Genomic DNA, 25,987 nt, shown 5'->3' with positions numbered 1-25,987 from the left:
AGGACTGATCTCCTTTAGGATGGACTGGTTGGATCTCCTTGCAGTCCAAGGGACTCTCAAGAGTCTTCTCCAACACCACAGTTCAAAAGCATCAATTCTTCTGCTCTCAGCTTTCTTTATAGTCCAACTCTCACATTCATACATGACCACTGGAAAAACCATAGCCTTGACTAGACGGACCTTTTTTGGCAAAGTAATGTCTCTGCCTTTCAATGTGCTGTCTAGGTTGGTCATAACTTTCCTTCCAAGGAGTAAGCGTCTTTTAATTTCATGGCTGCAATCACCATCTGCAGTGATTTTGGAGCCCAGAAAAATAAAGTCAGCCACTGTTTCCCCATCTATCTGCCATGAAGTGATGGGACCGGATGCCATGATCTTAATTTTCTGAATGTTGAGCTTTAAGCCAGCATTTTCACTCTCCTCTTTGACTTTCATCAAGAGGCTCTTTAGTTCTTCTTCACTTTCTGCCATAAGGGTGGTGTGATTTTGCTTAAAGACATGCAAACAAAACTTGGTGTAAACTCCTTACCCTTATACTTCATATACAACTTTAAACAACTTATACATTACTTTCATAACCAGTAAAATTTAAATTACTGAATTAGCTTAAAGTAACAGTATGATTTTCCTGAAACTAACCTTCCAATTTTGAATTATGAGTATAAAGTATGCTCAGATATATTTCTTTATAATCTGTCTCTGTGTTTTTACTTCTGTGACTCTCAATCATAGTCTTTGGAATATTTCACAAAATAATTTCAGTAACTGGGGACTCTGTACTATTTCAGAATAACCAGTCTTCATACTTAGCTAAACTCTGGCACTATGCAGCTCTCAAATGCCAGTTCTAATGAGTTGTCATTTGATAACTCAGTAAATCTTGTTGTCTCATTTGAAAATAAGGTTAGCATGGAGGAGCTATTGAAATCTGCAGTATTTAGATGTATAAAATCAGATGCAAAAAAAATATTTGCTTTTGCTTTGATATTAACTGCTCATCAGTGATCCAAGTTGGTACATAAAAGAAATATAGTTACACTGTTGATTCCATGGTGAAAATTCTTTTTAAGAGACATGCCAATACTTCTGGGCACTGACAACTTAGTTTTCCCATCTCATCTTTTTTAAGCTAGCATACTCCATAGGAGTTTGTTTATAGAATGTACCATGCTAATGAGAAAACTTAGGAACAATTTTTAGAGTACTGATGTAGGGATTTTTTTTCCTTGAGATCAAGTATAATATAAGAAGGATCACTTTCATGTTGATTAGCTCTCAGAATAAAGAAGGCTGTATGTATAATTCACATTATTAAATGACAGCCTAATTTTCTGATTAAATAATGTGTTAGTCAATTTTGATTTAGAAAAGAAACAGAAGTTTCTGTATTTTTCTCAGGATGGAAAGTTTTTAGGTTGTCCCTTAAACTCACAACTTACTACTCAGAAAGCAAGGCTTTTAAAACTGTCAATCCTTTCTTGATTCTTAAGATCAATTTCAAATGACACCCCTACATAAAATCTATCAGATGTCCTAGCTCTATTGTTGCTGTTGTTCAGTTGCTCAGTCGTGTCCAACTCTTTGCGACCCTATGGACTGAAGCACGCCAGGACTCCCTGTCCTTCACCATCTCCTGGAGTTTGCTCAGTCTCATGTCCAGCAAGTCAGTGATGCCATCCAACCATCCTCTGTGATCCCCACCTCCTGCCTTCAATCTTTCCCAGCATCAGTCTTTTCTAATGAGTCAGCTCTTCGCATCAGGTGGCCAAAATATTGGAGCTTCAGCTTCAGCATCAGTCCTTCCAATGAGTATTCAGGATTGATTTCCTTTAGAATTGACTCTTCTGATCTCCTTGCAGTCCAAGGGACTCTCAAGAGTCTTCTTCAACACCACAGTTCAGAAGCATCAATTCTTCAGCCTTCAGCCTTCTTTATGCTCCAAGTCTCACATCCATACATGACTACTGGAAAAACCATAGCTTTGACTAGACAGACCTTTGTTGGCAAGGTAATGTCTCTGCTTTTTATTATGCTGTCTAGGTTTGTCATAACTTTTCTTCTAAGGAGCAATCGTCTTTTAATTTCATTGCTGCAGTCATCATCTGCAGTGATTTTGGACCCCAAGAAAATAGAGTCTGTCGTTGTTTCCATATCTATTTGCTGTATGATGGGACAAGTGATCCCATGGTGTATGATCTTTGTTTTTTGAATGTTGAGTTTTAAGCCAGCTTTTTCACTCTCCTCTTTCACTTTCATCAAGAGGCTCTTTAGTTCTTCTTTGCTTTCTTCCATTAGAGTGGTGTCACCTGCTTATCTGAGGTTATTGATATTTCTCCCAGCAATCTTGATTCCAGCTTGTGCTTCATCCAGCCCGGCATTTCACATGATGTACTCCGCATACAAGTTAAATAAGCAGGGTGACAATATATGGCCTTGACGTATTCCTTTCCCAATTTTGAATCAGTCCATTGTTCCATGTCTAGTTCTAACTGTTGCTTCTTGACATGCATGCAGATTTCTCAGGCAAATAAGATGGTTTGGTATTCTCATCTCTTTCAGAATTTTCTAGTTTATTGTCATCCAGACAGTCAAAGGCTTTAGCGTAGTCAATGAAGCAGAAGTAGATGTTTATCTGGAATTCTCTTTCTTTTCCGATGATCTAACAGATGTTGGCAATTTGATCTCTGGTTCCTCTTTTCTAAATCCAGCTTGAACATCTGGAAGTTCATGGTTCATGTACTGTTGAAGACTGGCTTGGAGAATTTTGAGCATTACTTTGCTAGCGTGTGAGATGAAGGCAATTGTGTGGTAGCCTGAACATTCTTTGGCATTGCCTTTCTTTGGGATTGGAATGAAAACTGACCATTTCCAGTCCTGTGGTCACTGCTGAGTGTTCCAAATTTGCTGGCATATTGAGTGCAGCACTTTAACAGCATCATCTTTTGGGATTTTAAATAGTTCAGCTGGAATTCCATTACCTCCAGGAGTTTTGTTCATAGTGATGCTTCCTAAGGCCCACTTGACTTCACACTCCAAGATCTCTGGTGCTAGGTGAGTGATCATGATCACACCATCGTGGTTATCTGGGTCATTAGGATCTTTTTTGTATAGTTCTTCTGTGTATTGTTGCCACCTTTTCTTAATATCTTCTGCTTCTGTTAGGTTGATACTGTTCCTGTCCATTATTGTGCCCATCTTTGCAAGAAATGTTCCCTTGTTATCTCTAATTTTCTTAAGAGATCTCAAGTCTTTCCCATTCTATTGTTTTCCTCTATTTCTTTGTATTGATCACTGAGGAAAGCTTTCTTATCTCTCCTTGCTATTCTTTGAAACTCTACATTCAGATGGATATATCTTTCTTTTTCTCCTTTGCCTTTAGCTTCTCTTCTTTTCTCAACTATTTGTAAGGCCACCTCAGAAAACCATTTTGCCTTTTTGCGTTTCTTTTTCTTGGGGATGGTCTTGATCACTGCCTCCTTGCTCCATTAGGATAGATAGAGCTGAAATTTTAATTTTTTACACATCTTTCCTACTTAGTCATCTGTGAGTTCTTCGGATGCATGTAGTGAAAATTCAGAATCTTACAGAGAGTATTCAGAAATGTTTAACGAATGATGAATACATAATAAATAAAGTTTACCCAAAGTCGCCACCAACTCTAACGATGCTCTGCTGCAGTACCGAACTTAGACTTAACAGTCTCTCCTGTTTCAGTCATACAAGTAAAGTTGGTAAAGTTGTTTCTTTGCCTCAGTAGAAGGGCAAACTTAACTTTATGGTGTAAATTTTCAAAGTTTATGGCCCGTTAGGGTGCAAGGCCTTAAATTTAGGTCCCCAGGTTCCCTTATGGATAAACAGAATTGAAGGCTTCTCCTTAGTATTTAACTGGGAAAGACTAGTGATGTGTCTCACATGTCCTAGACTGTATTTTTCTTGGTCCCTAAATTCAATGGGTGTGACATGAAGGTACCTTGAATGAAGCTCATGATGTATCCTCCCTTAAAAATTTTACATAAGTAGATAAGAATCTACACTGTTCCTTAATAGAGGACCCGGTCCTAGGCTTCCCCTAGCTACTCATAGGTCCATGGCAAATAGGGTGACCAACTGTCCTGGTTTCCCTGGGACTGAGAGGCTTCCTAGATGCAGAAATTTCAGTGCTGAAACTGAGACAGTCACAGGCAAACTGGGAAGGGCAATCATCCTAAGTTGACAAAATGCTATGAGCCCTCATGCCCATTCCCCTGGTGATAGAAATATTACTCAGTCCAGTGAGTAATTCCTGTCTCTGTAGGTGGGGACATATATATACATAAAGCATCTGCTAGCCACCCCCTTACCCTACCTTCTTCTGGATTAACAACATTTCTTTAGTTACAGCAATGGGTTGTGAATCTTACCCACGTGACAGAATTGCCTGGAAGGCTTGCTAAATACAGATTACTGAACCTTACCCCTAGAGTTTTTATTTCAGTAGGCCTGGAATTTCTTGTAAGTTATGAGCTGATGCTGATAATGCTGGTCTGAAGATCTAGCTTTTAGAACCAATGCTCTAGAAGTTTGCATATTACTGTCTTCTTCTGAAACTAACTGGGCTTCCCTGATGGCTCAGATGGTCAAGAATCTGCTTGCAATGCAGGAGACCAAGTTTGGGTTGGGAAGATCCTCTGGAGAAGGGAATGACAACCCAGTTCAGTATTCTTGCTGGGAGAATTCCATGGACAGAAGAGCCTGGTGGGCTGCAGTCCTTAGGGTTGCAAAGAGTTGGACACAACTGAGTGACTAACACTGTCACTGTCTGAAACGAACACGTAATGAAATAAGTCAGTTGAAAGTATGAAGGCATGAATCAACAATATAAAGTACACACTATTGGAAGAATTCATCTTTATTTCTTATGCAGTTCTCAGTGGTGAGTACAGTTTAAAACCAACATTTTAATACTTTAAAATGTAATATAAATTTTCATAGGGGTGTGGGGGAGTTCTCTATTACTGGGTTTACTTTAATGACTGTGATTTCTCTGTGGAAAAGTAAGCACACTGTACCACACAGTTCTGGTGACATTTGGTTCCTCTACTGTGTGCTCATATCTGCAGTTGAAATACTCTTTATATTTCATCTGAACCACAGTTTCACAATTGTCACTGTCTCTGGCATACAAAGGGGGGGAAGTGCATTCAGATAACAGTCTGCACTTCTCTCAACCTATGAAAAGTTTTTAATGTAACTGAAAATGTAACAAAAATACAAAAGCAATTCCGAGGTGTATACATACATTTGATTTTATCCTTATATTCTGCCCAACTCCTGCTGGCCACAGTACACACACTTTGCTTTCAACTGTAGAAATAAATCCCTTATCCTCAAAGATAGGTTTCTGACTGCCCTCATTTAGATGTCCTATTTGACCTAGAAGAAACTAAGCTACAGAGCTTTGATGACAGAATTTCAATCCCATATCTGTAAAAGGTTTCTATGGAAATGAGTCTGAAACAGAAAAACGTTACCATTATGATGAAAACATGAAATGGCCCCCTCTCAGATAGTAGTTTTCAATAATAACCATTTTTGTCTTTGTCCCCAGCGTTCCGGAGGTGCTCTGGCCATTCCCTTGTGCGCATTCCAGGGGACCGTGTCTCTCCAAGCCCCGACCGGAAAAACCCTATCTCTGTCTACCTATGAGGTGAGCGCAGAAGGGCAAAAAATCACCCCAGCCTCTAAGAAAATAGAAGTCTACCGATCCAAAAGTGTTGGCCATGAACCAAACTCAGAAGATTCTGCCTCCACATTTGCAGACACCAGTGTGAAAATACACTTGGAGGTTCTAGAAATTTGTGATAACGAAGAGGCCCTGGACACGGTGTCAATCATCAGCAACATCAGCCAGTCCTCCACGCAGGTCAGATCGCCTTCCCTACGCTACTCACGGAAGGAGAACAGATTCGTTTCCTGTGATTTAGGGGAAACAGCCTCATATTCTCTCTTTTTACCCACAACTAATCCCGATGGCGATATCAACATCTCCATTCCAGACACTGTGGAGGCACACAGGCAGAACAGTAAAAGGCAGAGCCAAGAGACTGTTGGCTACCAGGAGGAAATCCAGCTGTTAAATAAAGCTTACTGGAAAAGAGAAGAAGAAAGCAAGGATGACTAGTGATCATTTAGCCTGATAAAGGCAAGAATGGCTCTGCAACTTCAAATGACTAAACTAATACCTTTGTTCTGAGGCTTATTGATTTTCTTTTTTATTTGTTGTTTTACATAAGCTTAACAGACTTAATAGTTATTTTTATCACAAACAGCTGAAACTAGTGCAAACACTTAAGTGCTTTTGATGTGTTACTTATAGATCACTCACTGTGGCAATTAAAAGGTTCTGTTTCTTATCCGATTTCTAAAAATCTTTTCTAAATCAAAACCCTGGTCTAGTTTACTAATGTTTTCACCTATATCTGTCAACCTCAGAGTAAACAGAAAATTGTATAAAGTCATTGAAAATATTGTTCTTATGCACGTGTTTTGACACATAATGTTGGCCCTTACTGCAAGGGGGAAAATGACATTTTGGGAATGGAAGGAATGTAGCAAAACTCTGAGTTGCATGTGAACAAAGAAAGAAAGAAATAGAAGTCGCTCCATCGTGTCCAACTCTTTGTGACCCCGTAGACTGTAGCCTACAAGGCTCCTCCGTCCATGGGATTTTCCAGGCAAGAGTACTGGAGTGTGTTGTATGTGAAGAGGCTTGCCTAAATGTGGCTAGCAAAGCAAGCTTATTACACTTACTGCTTTAGCTTCATACTGATTTCTAGGAAATACATTCCTGCATAAAATAGCAAATAAGCTTCCAACTCTGAAATATGCATGTCCCTAGTCTGTACCTAGTTGTTCCCTTCATTTCTATAAAGTACAAATTGTTTACTGATTTTTTTATTTCTCTCTTAAATATGAGTGTTCTCCATCTTTTCAGTATGTTGACTGCTCTTAAAATAAATATATTGTATGTTAGAAGTAGAATTGGAAGTAGCTCTTAAACATATTGGAAAAGGTTGTAAATATATACTTATCATTTCTTCAAGTGTTTTGTTTATTTGAACACAAACTAGGGAAAAAACACTCCAAGATTAAGTTCTATGAGGTACACCCAAGTAGAGTAACAAAATTCTGGGTAGAGCAGAGGAGAAATCCTCTAAGTTCAAATTAAAGGGTCTGTTTCTAAAGTTGCAGATTTGGCAAGCCTCCTTAGCCACTCTTGAAGCATAGAAAATTTTAGTTCACCTATATTCCAAGTTTAGGTGCTTTTTCATTTCCTTCCCAAAGATGTGTGTGCCTCAAGCAAAGAAACAATTCAATATAATTTATTGATTGTGAGGTATATATTTCAAGATTAATTTTTAAATGTGTTACATTGGAAAAATGCAGATATCACCTTGTTAGAATAATAATAATGTATGTATCAAAAATTAAGAAGTGATTTTTCTTTAAATTGCTTTATTCTGATCTTTGTGTAAACATATATTAAATGTTATTACTTAAATGTTTATTTTTCAAAGTTATTAAGGTTGACATTCTGCAGTTTTAAACTTTGTACACTCTCACTTTACTCACGTATCTTTGTTATTACTTACAGACTGGGTGAATTATTTTTTTTTAATGATTTATTTTGGCTTCCATTTCATTATGTTGAATCAGAATTCTAAATTACTTGACGTGATCCTTCAGATTGTTTTATCTTTATTTTTTTTGCTACCAAGAAATCATTTTCAAAATAATTATCTCAATGGATTTTCCCTATCTTTCATTAACTTCTCAATATATCTTTATTTAAACTTGGGAAGCAAATGTAATGCCACTAGTAATGTTTGTAAACAAAGCTTAAAATAATGCATAACATATAAATTCAAATTCAGATGTATTCTCATTACAAATATAGTTAATTTAAGATAATATTTTTTAAGATCAAACTTGAGGGTTAATTTAATATATGACAAATGGCCAGATTAATCTGACAGTATAAATCGACAGTGTTAAATGCCTGTTATAAAAGCAAAAGTTGAATATTCTAATAATGCTTTGTAAAAGATGGGTTTTGATATATTAAATTTAGATGTATAACTTTATAAAAACAGAAAAGTGATTTTGCTGCTTAAAGTATAATTTCTACCAGCAAGGAAATTACAAACAGAATCATAATAAAAATGAAGAAAATAATAAAGGCAGCTCATTTATAACTGTGCAGCACTTTGAGTGGAAAGGAGGAGATGATGAAAATCAAGGTTTAAAGAACATAAGGACTTGATTGTAAGACAGTAACAGCTCTTTTCTCTCCTGTGTGCCATTTTCTTTTCACTGGACTTGGGCCTATGCTGGGGGAACTGAAAACAAAACAGAAAAACACTAGGATATTCCTATTTAATTGCCTTTGGTTGTTGAATTAACTATATGATGGATACACTTAAAAGTTCTGTTGTATTGATACAATACCAGGATTATTTACCCTCAAGCCATAGACTAATCAGCATCACATTGGTAACCTGTAACAGTTCAAACTCCAAGGCAACAGGAAGTGGATATCAAGAAAAATCTACAGGGGCCTATGCCAAAGCACGAACAGCTCCTATCAATCCCTGTTAAGAGAGGGGAAAGTTTGACTACACCAGTATAAAATCTGCTTACTCTTTAATGTGATTATGATTGTAAAAATGTGTTCTGGTATAGGACATATCCTTATAGATATTTTGTGCTATGTTGAAATATCTTACCTTTGCATTGTTATATTGTTCTTATTATTAATAAATGCTCTATTTCATATAGTTTATCTCTTTTCTCCACAGATTGATATAGCTGAAGACAAAAACTGTTTACTTAATAAAAATATCACCACCTGGTGGTGACTCCTATAAACTGAAAAGACATAATCCCTAAGATTTCCCAATAATGTAAAAGCATATTACATAATCCCAAAGATTTCCAAGAGTTATGACTGACAGAGGCAACCATTTTGAAGACAGAAAATATCACAGTATTAATTAGAACATAATTTTTAAAAGGCTTGGTAATGCATTATTTGGAATTTTTTTCTCAATGTAGTTCTGTAGTACTGAATTTCATAGATTTTCTCTTAATATCTTATACTATTCAGCTATTTTCATTCATGTATTCATCATAATATTTAGTGAATGCCTATTTCATGGTAAAAATTATTCCAGGTACATAGGATTATAACTGCAAACAAAACCAAAAAAATATTTGTGTGTGTATATACACATATATAATGGGATTAGATTGTGAGCACACACAAGACTTCTTTGACTTTGTTTTTTCTTGGGGAGTATAGTTGCTTTACAATGTTGTGTGAGTTTCGGCTGTAAAAACTTTTCTCACATCTGACATCATGTGTGAGTTCTGGTGTTCCCTAAACCACTATCAATTTTAACAATTCACTAGAAGAACTCATAGAACTCCTTAAAAGTTGTATAGTCACAGTTATGGTATGTTACAAGGAAAGGATACAGCTCATAATCAGCCAAGAGAAGAAGCACATACAGCAGAATCCAGAAAAAAGGTCTAAGTGTGGAGCCTCTGTTTTCCTTTCCCTGAGGAGTCATGAACAGCATTACTTCCCTGGCATCAATGTGTGACAACACACATGGAATATTGCCAATAAGGAATGAATCTTGCTGTCCAGCCTTTAGTGGGGCTTCATCATGGTAGGAGTAGGGCAAATATGGTTGACTGCTCACAAGACTGATCTCAGTTTCTAGCTCCTCAGGAGGTCAAGCTTATATGGAATGAATAACTCAAAGTTACTACACTAAATCACATTTTTACTATCTGGCTGATATAAGGACCTCAAACAAAGTCACTTCTATCACGTATAACATTCCAAGTATTTAGTTACCTCCCCCAAAGAGCAAAGGTCAGGCCTCTCTTTGGATAGGATTAAGCTCTTCACTACGTACATATACATTGGTCATATACAGCTCTTATATAGGTCATATATAGCGCTTCACTACATATATATGTGGAAAAGGAGTACGTCAAGGCTGTATATTGTCACCCTCCTTATTTAAGGAGTACATCATGACAAACGCTGAGCTGGAAGAAACACAAGCTGGAATCAAGATTGCTGGGAGAAATATCAATAACCTCAGATATGCAGATGACACCACCCTTATGGCAGAAAGTGAAGAACTAAAGAGCCTCTTGATGAAAGTGAAAGAGGAGAGTGAAAAAGTTGGCTTAAAGCTCAACGTTCAGAAAACTAAGATCATAGCATCTGGTCTCATCACTTCATGGGAAATAGATGGGGAAACAGTGGAAACAGTGTCAGACTTTATTTTTTTGGGCTCCCAAATCACTGCTGATGGTGATTGCAGCCATGAAATTAAAAGGCGCTTACTCCTTGGAAGGAAGGTTATGGCGAACCTAGATAGCGTATTTAAAAGCAGAGACATTACTTTGCCAACAAAAGTCCGTCTAGTCAAGGCTATGGTTTTTCCAGTGGTCATGTATGGATGTGAGAGTTGGACAGTGAAGAAAGCTGAGAGCAGAAGAATTGATGCTTTTGAACTGTGGTGTTGGAGAAGACTCTTGAGAGTCTCTTGGACTGCAAGGAGATCCAATCAATTCATCCTAAAGGAGCTCAATCCTGGGTGTTCATTGGAAGGACTGATGTTGAAACTGAAACTCCAATACTTTGGCCACCTCATGCAAAGAGTTGACTCATTGGAAAAGACCCTGATGCTCGGTAGGATTGGGGGTAGGAGGAGAAGAGGACGACAGAGGATGAGATGGTTGGATGGCATCACTGACTCAATGGACATGGGTTTGGGTAAACTCCGGGAGTTGGTGATGGACAGGGAGGCCTGGCGTGCTGCAATTCATGGGGTCACAAAGAGTCGGACACGACTGAGCGACTGAACTGAACATATATATGTATATATGCATATGATATATCTCAGGTAATGCTAAGTATTTTGACATAAAATATGCACCAGATGTAATTTTAAAAGTTAGAATAAAGGAATAATGACAGAAGAATTGTTATTTTCAAATATTTCAGTGAGGAAAGCATTCACTGATTAAAGTAACATTTCATCAGAGATGCAAGTCAAACATCAAGGTGTTAACTGATTTGGTTCTTGGTAAGAGCTCTCTTCTTGGCTTATAGACAGCCTTTGTCCTCACATGGCCTTCCTTCTGAGGAAAGAGAGAGCAAGCTCTCTGGTGTCATTTGAAACATAATCTCAAACAATCCACACTATTTCCTTCTTCGTTTGTTCCTATCATCTCCAATGACTATGTAGTCCTATACTGAAAAATTCACATACTTGTATATCAGGTGTGCCCAATGGGTACATTTATTTGAACTATTCATTCCTATAATTTTAATATCAGCTAAGAACTCCCAAAACATACACTCTCAGTCTTCTCTCTCTACACTTTTAACTCATATAACCAACTGCTTTCTAGACATCAATTTGTAAGTTTCATAGGCGCCTCAAACTCTATTATTAATTATATATATTAACTCAAGCCTCTCCCTCCGACTTCCCCCCACCAAAATCTTCCGCATCCTATGTTCTTTATATTTGAGGATACAGTACGTCTCCATTGGATCATCTTTCAAATCTTCAACTTGGGAGTCACCTGACCCTTTCCTCTAATTCTCCACATCCAGTGAATTACCAAATCTTGACCATCTTTTTCCCATTAGTATTTCTTAATTCCAGTCCTTCCCATATTTCATCTTGCTCTGTCATCCCATTCTGTCTCCCCTAAATCACAGCCTAAGTCTTTCTATGTCCATTCTTGCCTTCTCCATTCCTTTCTACTCAAAGCAGTCAAAATAATATTTTGCTGACTTAAAATGTATTATTCTTTCTGTGACATGTAAGGTCTTTTATGGCCAGGCTCCTTTCTATCACTCTGGCCTTAACCATCAATTTCTTAAGTTTCAGTGTGGAATTTTCTCACTCTCCAACATTTTCATCATCTTTCTTCATGCACATTGTTCCATCCACCTGTAATAATTTACTACTTACCCTTCTCATTCTTTAGAAAGAACTAACCTGATTCCAAAATTATATTCTTTTGCTATAACATCTCACGGCTATTGGTGGGTGGGGGAAAAACTTTTTCCTTTACCCTCCCATGTTTAGTTCTCTGGGACTTGGCATACTAAATTGACAAAAGACTGATTAGCAAGTGAAGGAAATGAAAATCCACTCCAGTATTCTTGTCTGGAAAATCCCATGGACACAGGAGCCTGGTGGGCTACAGTCCATGGGGTCACAAAGAGTCAGACATAGGTGAGCACACCCACATGCACACAAAACAGATTTAATCACATATCTACAGGAGTTCACAGAATTGTGCCTCAAGGCAGTGGTTAGAACTTGGCACTTATGTTCCATCTTTTAGGCAAGGGAAGGAGGAGAAATCTATTATGGGAAAACAAATGTTTTTTACAAAAGATAAATGTGCTTTTATGAGAATAGATGGAAGATATGATATTTTTGTTACCAAGTCTTTTTAGGTGTGATGCTGATTTGCAGTCTCCAGTGACAAAAGTCCATCTAGTCCATCTTCTCTGATTACTCTCCCAAGGAAGGGATTTATGACAATAAAGATCTTCTGAGTTCTCCTGGGAGGCCGTGCTTTTAGGCATTTAAGATATTTCAGGAATTCAAATGCTACGGTTCAAAATATATTTTCTGCCACAGAGAAGTATTCTGAACCCCTTCGTATGGCATTTTCCTTTAAGTCACAACGTACATTTCTTTTGCCTTTATCTTCTCTTAGAGACTGTAAGCAAATGAAAGTTGATGCCATACTTGTCTTGTTCAGTGAATATCTCCAGCACCTTTAAATCAGTATATGTATAAATGAACCGGATATTGCCAGGGAAATTTGCAAGCCTGTGTGGCCAAGCCACTTGATTATTCAAGAATAGCTCGTGGAAGATACTCAATGGCCTGCTCAATCAGCAATAGACAGCTTCACCTGAACACAGGAATCTTCAACTGCTGTTTTATTTAAATTGCCTAAGTGCTCTGCACTGAATTTGGGTAAGCAGGCTCATCTTATGCCTTTAGATAAAGGTAGTAAATAATGACAATCCTTTAAGAGAGGCAGGAATGTTCTTATACTTAATCATAGATTGGAAACAGGTGCGAGACTGTTTTCATGCCATAGCCACTAGTTCAAAAATTTTTAAAGGAATTAATTTTTTAAAGACTTTAGGGGGAAAAACATTTGACTCACAGGTTCTTTTACTATGCCAACCTACGTTTACAGGGCCTACTGGGAAGCAAACTCCCAAGAGAATAAACTAAAACCCAAAACCCGTTTCCTCACATGTTAGACTTCGGGAAGGAAAACCTGTGAGCCTCCTGCTGGCTTTCCCTCCAAAGGTACAAAGGTAAACATCTCTGAGCACAACACAGATTTCACCTGAGCCAACCCGGGGACCTACCGGGCCGACGTCCTGTGACGTCACCGGAAACCTCTGCTTGTGACGTGAAATATCCCTCCCTCTTGCGCTGGGCGCCGGAAGCAAAGCGGAAGTTAACGTGCACCGGCTTCCGGGCCCGGTCGCCATTTCCAGCGGTTGCTGGTATTCACGAGTTGAGATCTGCGGGGACAATGAGCTATGACTACCATCAGAACTGGGGCCGCGATGGTGGCCCCCGCAGCTCCGGCGGCGGTTACGGGGGAAGCTATGGAGGCAACCATGGAGGAGGCCGTGGGGGGAACCGAGGCTCTGGAGGTGGCAGCGGCGGAGGGGGTGGTCGAGGCGGCCGAGGCCGACATCCCGGGCACCTGAAAGGCCGCGAAATCGGCTTGTGGTACGCGAAGAAACAAGGCCAGAAGAACAAAGAAGCAGAGAGGCAGGAGGTAACCTGAGACTCGGTAGTGGAGGGAGGATGGGGCTGGACAGGTTTCTTTTTCAGCCTTCCGCCCCCCGCCCTCCACTTCTTTTTTAACTCTTTTTGTTTTTTTTAACTGGTGTATGTGCTTTGTGAAGTGCAAGTGCTGAAAGCTTCATGTAGTGGATACTATAGCGGTAACGTTGGCCATGTGCATCTTACTTGGAGCTGTTGAGGTTTATGCGGGCCAAGAGTATACTTTGCTTGAAAAACAGAGAACTGGGAACCAAATATTAAATTGAAGGTCCATCCGGAATTAATTTTATTGGGTGTCACGTAGTATCTCTGGCTAGCCTTTCTGTTATGATAATGTTACTTTTATTTAAATTCCTTGCCTGATGAACTCTATAATAGCGGTTTTATACATTAAATACAGGTTTGCGTGGAACAAAACTATCAAGCACTATTTTGAATGTAGATCCTTCCAGCTTTCATTTTAGTATTAAAATAGGCACAAACTCAGCTTTTTTATTTTTACGGTGGGCTGCGGAGGTTTCTGCTGATTAACACCTCTTTGAGAAGGAAACCTAGGATCCTAGAAATGGAAGAAGTTTCGAGAATTGATTTGGTTTAGTCTTTTGTCTTCAGTTGGCAGTTGTTCCTTTGATTTGTATACTAAACACCTGTCTGTAGTAAAGGAACCACTAAAGTTCCACGAGTGGCCTATTCTAGTAATTATGTATATATGATTAAACTGAAGTTTTCTTAATATGAGCTTTACAATAGCTTTCTACTGACTTAAAAAGCATCTTTCATATTAGATGCAGAATGTGATTGAATCACCATTTAGGCTTCTGTGTTTCAATAATCCTATTTCTTTGTTTTCTTTTTATCCATGTCATTTTTATTGAATTTGGGGGGAGCATTATCCATTTACCTTAACAACTTACCATTATTCTTCAAACAACATATTCATTTGAAATGCAAAAATTAGCTTATTCATTGAGCAAACTGCTTTTTAAAGTTAAGGGAACATTGGTGGGCGGGGGGGGGGTGGGTAAAAAAAAAATAAAGGAAAAAAAAAGTTAAGGGAAGCACATCTAAGTCGTCTTGAAATTGGGAGAATGATTGAGTGATTAGTATCAGAGTATACATAGTAACTTCCCAAGAACTCTTTATCAATTTTTTTTTTTTTACCCCTTTTTTCACACAAGGTTTTATGCATGATGCTACGGAGATCTGAAGAAATACAATATTCGAGGAGCTTACAGTCTAGTTGGAAAAATAAGAACTAAACAGATGAGACGTTAAGCAAATCAGGAAAATCTGTTATTTCCACCTGAAGCCAGTTGTACAATTGCATGATTATGAACTAAACTCTTGACTTCCACCACCTCCCAAAGCCTTCTCCATTTTAGTAAAAGTCACTGCCATTTTTTCATTTGTCAAGGGGCCAAAATGAGATTTGTTTTGATTCTTCTTTCATTTCAGCAAATCTGTTTTCCTGCTTAATGTATCTCAAATCTAACCACCTGTCTCCACAGTAGTTACCATAGATCAAGCCACTATTTTGTTGTCTGTCCCTGAATCTTAACTATCTGGTCTTCTATTTCTCCTCCTTCCCATAAAATCTGACTCTTGTAGAGCCTTACATCATCTCATTCTCTAGCTGACAGTTTGAAAGCCAGGTCACTTCTGTCTCAGTCTCATACATTTCAGTCACATCCTAATGTGTTCTCCAGGAATCTTGGCAATTTAGATTTTACATATCAGGTTTCCTTCTATGTACCATACCTTTCTGAGCTCATTTCCCAATTTGATGTAATTAAAGCTTTTGTAAACATACTTTTATTTTTGCTTTTTTATTATAGTTCTCATACCATTCTCTAAAATTTATCTATTTTCTCTACTAAATATAATCATATTTCAATAATTTGGCTCTGCCTATCTCTTTTTTTGATCACTTTCAGCCCTACATGATTGCTTTCTTCCCAGTCAAGATTCCCATAACTTTTACCTTTTGAATAATCTCTCTGCTTACAGTGACTGTGTTCTAATGATGCATTGTTACAGTTTCAACAGATATTTTTGAGGCTCTAATGTATTTGAAATAGTATCAGAGGCGCTCTGTTAATAAGCTAGATATAGTCCATTACAGAAATTGTGGTGTGTTAGGTGCTAAAGGGCAGTTAGAGTACAATGTTTAGGTAGTACAGTAAGGAGGCGATGGGCTTATCGCCTAACTCAGATTAGGAAGAGCCTAGTAGGTTCCCTAGAAAAAGAAACCCTTAAGCTGAAAGTTGAGAAAGTATATTTGTGTTTGTGACTTGGGGTCTTGGAATGGGATTTTTAGGCAGAAGCAGCAGCATGCACCACAGGCTAGAGGTCAGGAGGAATGTGTTCAAAGAACTATTGAACAAGTAAGGGCATGGCTGAGGAGGCCGCAAACGGAATATATTTTAATTTGCAACCCAGTACTCATGTATAACTGAACAAGACGTTTCATAAGATAACACTTAATTACCTGTACATTGCCCTGGGGCTTTTGTTTTTGTTTGTACCTTTCTTCCCTCTATGCCTGCCCCCCTTTAATGCTGGTCATGGTACTTTCATTGTACAGATAGCAGTATGAAAGGTCCTGGACTAGAATATAAGCAGGGCTCTGACATTCTTTCCCCTAAGAACTCTAGCAAGTCATGAAAGCATTTTAAGCAAAAATGAAGTGTTAGATTTGTGTTTAAATTCACTCTGGGTAGCAGTATAGAGAATGGATTGAAGAAGAGACAATCCTGGGATGGGGAGACCAGTTAAGTAGCCCCTGCAGTAATTCAGGTGAGGAATGACACCTTGAATTAGGACATTGGGAGTAGAGATGGCAGGAAGCAGACAGCTTCAAGTATTTTAGGAGATAGACTCAAGATGATTTTATCTGGAGGAAGGGGAAAGCAGGTAAGAATGAGTGACACTAATGACTACAAAGAGCACACTTATTGGAGGAAAACAATGGGATCAGCTTAAGCACACCAAGTGTGGTATTATAGGGCATATAAGTGGTGGTTTCAGGGAAGTAGAAGGCTGTGTGGATCTGATGCCTGGAGAAATCTAGACTGCAGGTGAACACTTGACAAGTTTGTGGAACTATGCCTAGTAGTTGGGATATAGAAGTGAATGGGAATAGTGATGGGGACAGGCCTGAAATCTGTAGACCATTGCTTCTCAAACCTGAATCACCTGGCATCTTGTTAAAATGTAGAACTCGGGTGGGCTCAGATACGGCTTTTCTCACAGGCTCCCAGGTGACGTCAATACTGCTGGCCTGCTGAGCACTCAGGCTGTATAATGAAGAACAAGAAAAACTTAAGGTATGGGCTGAGGAGGAGAAGCTTGAAAGGTATAGGAAGGGAGCCTCCAGAGAAGAGAAAAATAAAGATGTGGATGTTGTTTTGGAATCCAGGAGAATCCTTTAGGGAGAAAAATTCTGAGTATATAAAAAAGTGAAAGTAATCAGTAGTGGCAAATGCTGCACTGATGTCAAATAATATAAGAGTTCAGAGTGTCTTAGATTTAGCAACAATGTAATTGGTAACCTTGATGAGAGCACTTTTCATGGAGTGGTGGAATTAAAAACCAGATTACAGTAGGGTGCCTGGAGAAGGAAAGAGGAAGAAATGGGGCACTTCCAGGCAGTTTTACAGTGAAAAGGAAGAGGAAAAGTTAGGGGTGGGAGAATTCAAGAGAGGATATTTGTTTTTGTTTTAAAAGTGAAGAGGTTTGTGTTCAAGTCCTACCATCATGTACTGATGGTAAGGAGCCAGTGGAGAGGAAAGGTGTATTAGAGAAGACTAAATCATGTTACAGTGGTAGTAGATAGCCCATAGATCTTAATGAATTATCACAGTAAAGGTTTTCTACTCACATTAATTGACCATTGGAGTTCACTGAAGAGTTCTCATGAGAATAAAGTCCACAGAGCTTCTGTCCAATAATTTGGACAACATTGTGAGTCTCCTTTGCCAGGAATTTCCAATTATAAGCTGAAAGAATATTTGAGAATGTCCAGAGGAGGAGGGGAATAATCAAAAAATCAAATACCTTGATAAGTCATGAAACCTAAAATATGTGTCTGAGATTCTTCAGGCAGAGGGTGAGGTAAAGTGAAAAATGATGTAACTGGAAGAAGGTTAGGAAGGAGACAACCTACAGAAAAAGGCTAGATTCAGGTTTGGAATTTCAGCATTCCTGAATTTCACTGCCACATCCTCTGGGGCCTCCAACAGTTAGAACCGGACATGGAAGAACAGACTGGTTCTAAATTGGAAAAGGAGTATGTCAAGGCTGAATGCTATCACCCTGCTTATTTAACTTATATGCAGAGTACATCATGTGAAATGCCGGGCTGGATGAAGCACAAGCTGGAATCAAGATTGCTGGGAGAAACGTCAATAACCTCCGATATGCAGATGACACCACCCTTATGGCAGAAAGCTAAGAGGAACTAAAGAGCCTCTTGATGAAAGTGAAGGAGGAGAGTGAAAAAGTTGGCTTTAAACTCAACATTCAGAAAAAGAAGAAGATCATGGCATCCGGTCCCATTGCTTTATGGCAAATAGATGGGGAAACAATGGAAATAGTGACAGACTTTATTTTTTTGAGCTCCAAAATCACTGCAGATGGTGACTGCAGCCGTGAAATTAAAGATGCCTGCTTCTTTGAAGAAAAGCTATGGCCAACCTAGACAGGATATTAAAAAGCAGAGACATTACTTTGCTGACAAAGGTTTGTCTAGTCAAAGCCAAGGTTTTTCCAGTAGTCATGTATGAATGTGAAAGTTGGACCATAAAGAAGGCTGAGCACTGAAGAATTGATGCTTTTGAACTGTGGTGTTGGAGAAGACTCTTGAGAGTCCCTTGGACTGCAGGGAAATCCAACCAGTCAGTCCTAAAGAAAATCAGTCCTGAATATTCCCTGGAAGGACTGATGCTGAAGCTCCAATACTTTGGCCATCTGACACGAAGAACTGACTCACTGGAAAAGACTCTGATGCTGGGCAAGATTGAAGGCAGGAGTAGAAGGGAACGACAGCGGATGAGATGGTTAGATGCCGTCATTGATTCAGTGTACCTGAGTTTGAGCGAGCTCTGGGAGTTGGTGATGGACAGGGAAGCCTAGCGTGCTGCAGTCCACGGGGTCACAAAGAGTCGGAAGTGACGGAGCAACTGAACTGAACTGATAACATTTTTCAAGGGTCATTTCATTTTTGTCATCCCAGTTTCTGTGGGTATCTAATAGTCATATAACTGGATGAGAACTTTGTTCTGCTACTGGAGGTAAAAGTTTCAAAATGTGATGTTCTCTTTGGTTGAAGAAATGTGGTGTGTAAGTTTCTTTGGAAAAGTAATCAGTTTTAATCTTTGCTGTTTTGAAAGTGAATTAAACTATGGTTTTGAGCCCTTGAGGTGATTGGGAAGGGTATAAAAATTAAGGAAGATGTGCTTGAGGATGACTATGTTCTGAGGCTTCCTTTTCAGAGGATTCTTAAATTTCTAACGACCAAGAAAAAACAGTAATTGTTAACTATCTTACATAGGTGTGCAGAGCAGTAAATGTTAGTATGTACTGAAGACATTACATACTTTAAAGCACAGGGCAGAAGTGTTCTAACAATGATCCTCCGTGTTGAGGGTCCCCAAACTACCCTTAGGTTCTGTGACTCATTGGAAGGAATCACAAATCTCTGAAAAGCTGGTGTACTCATAGTGACTGCTTTTAACAGCAAATTATTACAGATTAAAATTGGCAAAGGGAAAAGGTACATGGTTTAGAGTCCAGAAGAGACCAGGTTCAAGTGGAGAGAGTACGTCCTACACTATGGAGAAAAGGTAAGTTAGTCTGATATAGTAACCATTTAGGAAAGATTTCTATGTAGTACACTCATTAAAAACAAAGTTTTGGACTTCTGTGCCTGTCAGTGATTAGATTTTGCTGCAGTTTGTAATTTCCTAATGCTCCCCTATTGGAGTTTTGCTGTATTGGACTTCCTAATTGTCTGAACATAATGATGCTTTTAGTAGACCCTTTAATAATTTGTCCACAAAGGTATTCTGGAATTCCGCAGAGACCTCATTGTTTGTTTTTTTTTTCTTGTATGTGTTTTTTTAAAGAGAAAAATGGTTTAACATAAAATTCATACATATTCATTGTAAAAGCTAGATTTGTCCATTCATTCATTTGATAGATAGGGAAATACTGCAAAAAGTATAGAACGTGAAAAGAGAATTATCTTTAAATATCAGTTATAATGAAAGCAAGGTCCTATTGCATGTGTTTTCTGCATCTGACTTATTTCATTCAACACCTTGGGCATCTTTCCTGTCTGTACACTTGGGGAATAGAAATCTACCCACTTTTTAAAATGTTTTTACCTATGGGGTGTGCTTATAATTAGCTAATTATAATTTGCGATTATAATGTAAGAACAGTCTTTAAAAGTTCTTGTCCTTACTGTGGACAGTGTGACTCATTTTTCCTATTCCATATATTCTATACCAAGAAAACAGTGTAACTCATATTTCCCTGGTATGCCTCTTTAAATCTCATTCTCTGAAACTGCAACTGCATGATGCAACTGCATCATTTGGAATAACACTTTCATGAGCACTGATTGTTTTATTCTCTCTGAGCTCAGCCTTCATACTTACCAATATATTAGAAAGGAAAAGAGCAAAAGATGTGTTCTGGTACAGGTGGGTTTGGGTTCAGTGGCAGACAATTGAGGACTTTTTCTTTGAGTTTTCTTTATGAAATACAGTATGTAAAGTACTGAAGGGTGAATAGGAAAGTTGTATGGGTATGTTACCGAGAATGGAGAAAATTTGAAACAAGTACAGGTAATTAGAAGCAGATGATATAGACAGTTTGGGCATCACTGAGGCTCCTTTGCCAGGAGTTTCCAATTAAAAGCAGAAAGGCTATTTGAGGATGTCCAAAAGGTTGGGAAATAATCAAAAATATCAAATACCTTGATAAAAGTCATGAAACCTAAAATGTGTGTCTGAGATTCTTCAGACAGAGTGAGGTAAAGTGAAAGATGATGTAACTGGAAGGTTAGGAAGGAGACAACCTAGAGAAAAAGGCTAGTTTGGAATTTCAGCATTCCTCAATTCACTGCCACAGGCTCTGGGGCCTCATTGTGCAGAAAACCTCATTAAAAATAATTTGCCAAAGAAGTTTTATACATTTTTCAGGGGCTATTTTGTTTTTCAATCATCTCACCTTTTTGTGAATATAAAATTACTATTACAAGTTGAGAACTTTTTAAGTAAGAATATTTATAATGTAAGAGATTTAAATGCTCATTGTCACCAAAATATTTCTTACATTTTTTAACTTTTGTTTTTATCAGAACATTTGTGTTTATTAAATTTAATTGTATCTTTTAAATTTTAAGATAGGAGAAAAGTCATAACAGTATAATGCAAGGGTTGAAAGAGCACCAAAGTTTAATAACGGACATAAATAACACTTTTTTCACCAGTTATATTAGAGCTGATTTTATAGACACATAGTAGAAAAGTGTTTGGAAAGCAAGTGGGGGGTGAGTTTAACTTTCTCTTATATGTTTGCTGAACATATATTGTGTTGCTTTTATTTTTTTAGTTGTCAGATGATTTTGCACATTTTCTCATGTTGATAAGGGTGCTTTTTCCTTTGCACAAAATAGAGAGCTGTAGTACATATGGATGAACGTCGAGAAGAACAAATTGTGCAGCTGCTACATTCTGTGCAAACTAAGAATGATAAAGATGAAGAAGCACAGATATCCTGGTTTGCTCCCGAAGATCATGGGTAAAACAAAAAGTATTCTTTTAAAAAAAATGAACAGAGTGACACTTACTTTAGAGCATTTGCTTGCAAAAAATGATAATAAATATTGTTAGACTCTTCTATAAGTGAAATTTAGCCTCAAAGTATTTTTTCTTCTTATGTAGATTGAGCAGGGTTAGTGAAAAATTTAAAAATCTAGGTGGTATCCGTATTCCCACAGAAGAGTTTAATGGTAGGAATAATCTACCTACATAGGAGGCTGATGAAATTTTTATTTATTGATCTAACTACCCATCATTGTATTTCCAAAATTCTCTTGTGGAAGAGATCTGTAAGAAGTTAAATTGCTTTTTTAGGAAATTCACAGAAACTATCATCAGGGCAAATTAGAAGTAGTTTTTCTGGGACTGTGTAATACAGCATCCCATTTGTAGCTCAGAAAGGGGAGCAGGAAGAAAATGAAGTTGTGAAATAAAACAAGGCTCAGAAAATTAGGTAAAGAAAAACACTAAGTCATTGCAATGAAGGAATGACTATTGGGTGGATTTTTATTGTTTTAACTACCACAAGGAATAACCTATCTGGCAGTATCTACTTGTAGGGTGGAAAAAATTGAATTTATTATAAGAATCTAAGTACTTTCATATTGCTCTACTAAGATAAAAGAATAAAGACTTGGTTTTGGTGATTTTGAAATCATTAAACAGTATATTGTTTTATTTTGTTTCAGGGCTTGAGTGGATCTTTATTTAACCTTTATCATTTTTATTTTTTCAAAATAGATATGGTACTGAAGCTCCTGCTGAGAACAAACCAAATTCAGTAAAGAAAGCTGAGCATCAGGAAAAAAAAATGATAAATCAAGAAAAGAGGCCATTTAGAATCAGGGACAAATACATTGACCGTGATTCTGAATATCTCTTGCAAGAAAATGAACCAGATGTAACTCTAGACCAACAATTATTGGAAGATTTACAAAAGAAAAAAACTGACCTTCGGTATATTGAAATGCAGGTAATGGAAAGAAAAGATTTTTACTTGTCATCTCTTTTGACACTTGATAAAAATATATTTATGCTTAGAGGTAGCTGCCTGATATCTAGATGAGTGAGATATCTCAACAAGCCATCCTCTGAGAATCCTCCACCCATCCTTCCCACCCCCCCACCCCCCCATAGTATAGAAAAGTAGTGAGAATGGAATTACACATAAATAGCCTATCTCACAGTTTATATGATGAAGAAATATTTAAGAAATGGTAGTGCAAATGGAAAAAAAAAAATCACTGTTTAATGTTTCTAGATTATTTTAGTGAGATGTCATAAGAGACAGGGTGGTTAGAATTGTAAAGTTGTTTTCTTCTGGAACATCTAATCCACTCTATTCTTTTACAGATGTTAAAATTAAATCCCTCAAAAGTCATATGATGTGCTTACGTACACTGACACTTTAAAGACAGAACTGTGGCAACTGAGTTCTCCTGAAATTTTTTCAGTGTTTTCTTTTCCTGGGCAAGGTCCTCTCCTGCTAAAACATAAAACTGAATGCTTTGTGGATTTTGTAGAGATATATGTAATAAAATGTTCACTTTTTTTTTTTTTTTTTAAAGAGAAAATACTGAGGGAATTCTGAGAGCCTTGTCTTTAATGTACAAATATGTACTGCCATTTTTGAGAAAGGCAGCTCATTGTATCTCCTGTAGGAAAGAAAGGATCTTTTGGCTCAGTGAAGTTTGAATATCCTTATTAAAACAGATCAGCTGAAGTTGTCTAGGGACCAAATTCTGTAGCTCTTTGATGCCTTTTGAGTGAAAACATGTATTAGGGACAGAGAAGATTTCAAGATAAAGTTATTGAGAATATTTTACCTGAGAGCTGAGCTGCTTGTATAACCTTAGGAACACAGAGTTAGCTGCCGTCTCTGCTTTGTATGGAGGACAGAACTCAGATATTATTGAAGATGAGTAATTGATCTAGTGCAGAGAAAATTAGGAGAAGAAATGGTTGGTCTTCCTTTTGGTAAGGCATGTTGTAAATGCTTCCTATGTACCACATCATTTAAACCTCTCAGCAGCCCTGTGCAGGAGATTACACTTGTCAGTTTCACAGGAGGATAAAGAATCTTAGGTTCAGTGACCTACCTGTGCTTGCACAGCTAGTACCAGAACCAGGTTTAAAATTTAAGTGTGTTTAAGAGCTCAACTTTTTTCATACTTGGTAATATGCCATATTTTTTTTCCTTTAAGTTATAATTTTTTTGATAAACATTTTTCCACTTGCTTGATGCCTATCATTGTGCTGTTTTCCAAGATAAGTCTTGACACCTCACATAAGCTATGTGGTAATAAAAAAAACTTTGGACTCTCAGTATGTTTATCTATGGTATATTCTATTTACCAGGATTATAATTTGATTACATTTCTTTTGTAAAATATTTTAAACATTTTTGTTTTTATAATTTCAGCATTTCAGGGAAAAGCTGCCGTCATATGGAATGCAAAAGGTAAAATGAATATACACTATTTAATATGATTTGCAAAATGCTTAAATACATTTCTTTTAAGCTCTGAATCAAGAAGAAATATAAATTAATGAACCTTTCCCTAAAGGATAGTCTTGGAAGTTCATTTTATTCTTTTGAATTGTTGAAAGACCAAAAGAAAAAAAAAAACAGTTCTGAAGCAGTTATACTGAAAATTTTTCATTATTTATGTCCATGATAGAGTTTAAAAATAGAATTTTCACTTGTAAGTTTATGTTTCCTCATACAATCACCCTATATAGAATAATATAGTATCCCATCCTTCCCTGACCTCTCAGCCTTCCTTTGTTTTGTCTTTACTTTTCTTAAGGACAGTCTGTTTTGGTCACTATGTATCTCTTTACTCAGAACAGTGCTTTACATTCTATAGACCCCTAGTGTTCAATACCTTTTGAATGAATGAATCATGGTCTACTTCTAAGTACTTCTAGCTGTTACCTTGTTGGAATTTGTTCTGATATATATGAGGTATTGGATAAATTTTTAAATGGTGAGTTTTCAAGTTAGACTGTTTCATAGATTAAAAATAACTCCTAACACTTTTTTGAAGTAGTGGCAGGATGGTTTTGTTAATACTACTAATTTGAAAATATTCATGTTTATCTATAAGAAGATCTTTCGTAAGTAGGCAGTTTTCCAGATAGTACCTGAATTTTAGCCATTTGATGTAGTTATTTAAAACTTGGCTCTGTTTTAATTATTTAAATAGGAATAGTCTCAAATTATACTCTTCCTTGTTCTCAAACAGTATACAAAACTTGTCCTGCAGACAAAAACATATTTATGATTTACAACATAAATCCTTGATGTTCTGAGTAGTTTTTTCATTTTCAGGGGATTTGCCTTATATTCAGTAGCCCCACATGTCAATATTCTTTTTAATTAATGTTAATTCTTACATAAATTTATAAGCTGTCTCCTTTTCCTTGTGTGCTTTTCTTTAACAGAGCCGTGGCTCTGTTCTTAAAATTTGGTGCCTCATCTTTGAAAACTGGTAGATCCAGGTACCCAAACTGCCAGCATTGCATGTAACAGAATTTTCAAGTATTAATATGCTTATTAAAAACAATTAACCTTCAGTTTGGTAAGATTTGGGTTACTTTTCAGACTTAGTCAACATGTGATGTCCTTTACTTTTTTCTCCTTTTGAAATAGGAATTGGTAAATATGATTGATAACCATCAAGTAACAGTGATAAGTGGTGAAACTGGTTGTGGAAAAACCACTCAAGTTACTCAGTTCATTTTGGACAACTACATTGAAAGAGGAAAAGGATCTGCTTGTAGGATAGTTTGTACTCAGCCAAGAAGAATTAGTGCCATTTCGGTAAGTAATCTCTCACTTGTTAAAATTCCCGACTTTTTTTTTTTCCATTATTCTATGTAGTCTTATTAGAAATTACTGATTTTGAGAGTTGGGGGTGATTCTTAATTAGGTTTAGGATATGTTGCTATGAAAGCAAAATTTGGTTAGCAAGTATTTGGTAGTAAAGACCAAGAAATTGAATGACCTCTCTTGTATTGGTAACAGATGTTTAGGAGTTCAAGATAAATTGCAAATCCAGGCAGTTTTCTATAAAACTAAATGAAAAGCTGATAATGTTTATAGAATTGATTATGAGCTTCAAATAATCTCCATCATTAGATACTTTACAGTTTACTCCTTGATTCATTTAATACTGTTTTCAGCTCTTTTTTCAGTGTATAGATACTGAATGATGATAGCAATATTTCTGATTTTTTAGT

The 25,987-nt window shown here is 37.2% G+C and overlaps 2 protein-coding genes across 6 annotated transcripts in view; both read left to right on the top strand.

Annotated features, from left to right (window-relative positions):
• Nucleotides 1-6,392, top strand: part of GPR149 (G protein-coupled receptor 149) — a 162,719-nt gene extending 156,327 nt beyond the window's left edge. For both annotated transcript variants that reach the window (XM_081532182.1, XM_081532193.1), the window contains one exon: nt 5,588-6,392. In XM_081532182.1, coding sequence (XP_081388308.1) covers nt 5,588-6,160 — 573 coding nt within the window. In that variant the 3' untranslated portion in view covers nt 6,161-6,392. The remainder of the gene's footprint in view (nt 1-5,587) is intronic.
• Nucleotides 6,393-13,594: 7,202 nt separating this feature from the next.
• The window catches only part of DHX36 (DEAH-box helicase 36), a 47,330-nt gene continuing 34,937 nt past the window's right edge, over nt 13,595-25,987 (top strand). For all 4 annotated transcript variants that reach the window (XM_081532034.1, XM_081532044.1, XM_081532013.1 and 1 more), the window contains exons 1-5: nt 13,595-13,905; nt 21,598-21,722; nt 22,484-22,715; nt 24,165-24,203; nt 25,398-25,568. In XM_081532034.1, coding sequence (XP_081388160.1) covers nt 13,654-13,905; nt 21,598-21,722; nt 22,484-22,715; nt 24,165-24,203; nt 25,398-25,568 — 819 coding nt within the window. In that variant the 5' untranslated portion in view covers nt 13,595-13,653. The remainder of the gene's footprint in view (nt 13,906-21,597; nt 21,723-22,483; nt 22,716-24,164; nt 24,204-25,397; nt 25,569-25,987) is intronic.

Source organism: Giraffa tippelskirchi, chromosome 2 (assembly GCF_054371585.1).
Source record: "Giraffa tippelskirchi isolate mGirTip1 chromosome 2, T2T-mGirTip1v1.2.pri, whole genome shotgun sequence".
In the NCBI taxonomy this organism is placed as follows: Eukaryota; Metazoa; Chordata; class Mammalia; order Artiodactyla; family Giraffidae; genus Giraffa; species Giraffa tippelskirchi.
The sequence above is the reverse complement of the archived record's forward strand: the minus strand, read 5'-3'. Positions and strand labels throughout refer to the sequence as shown.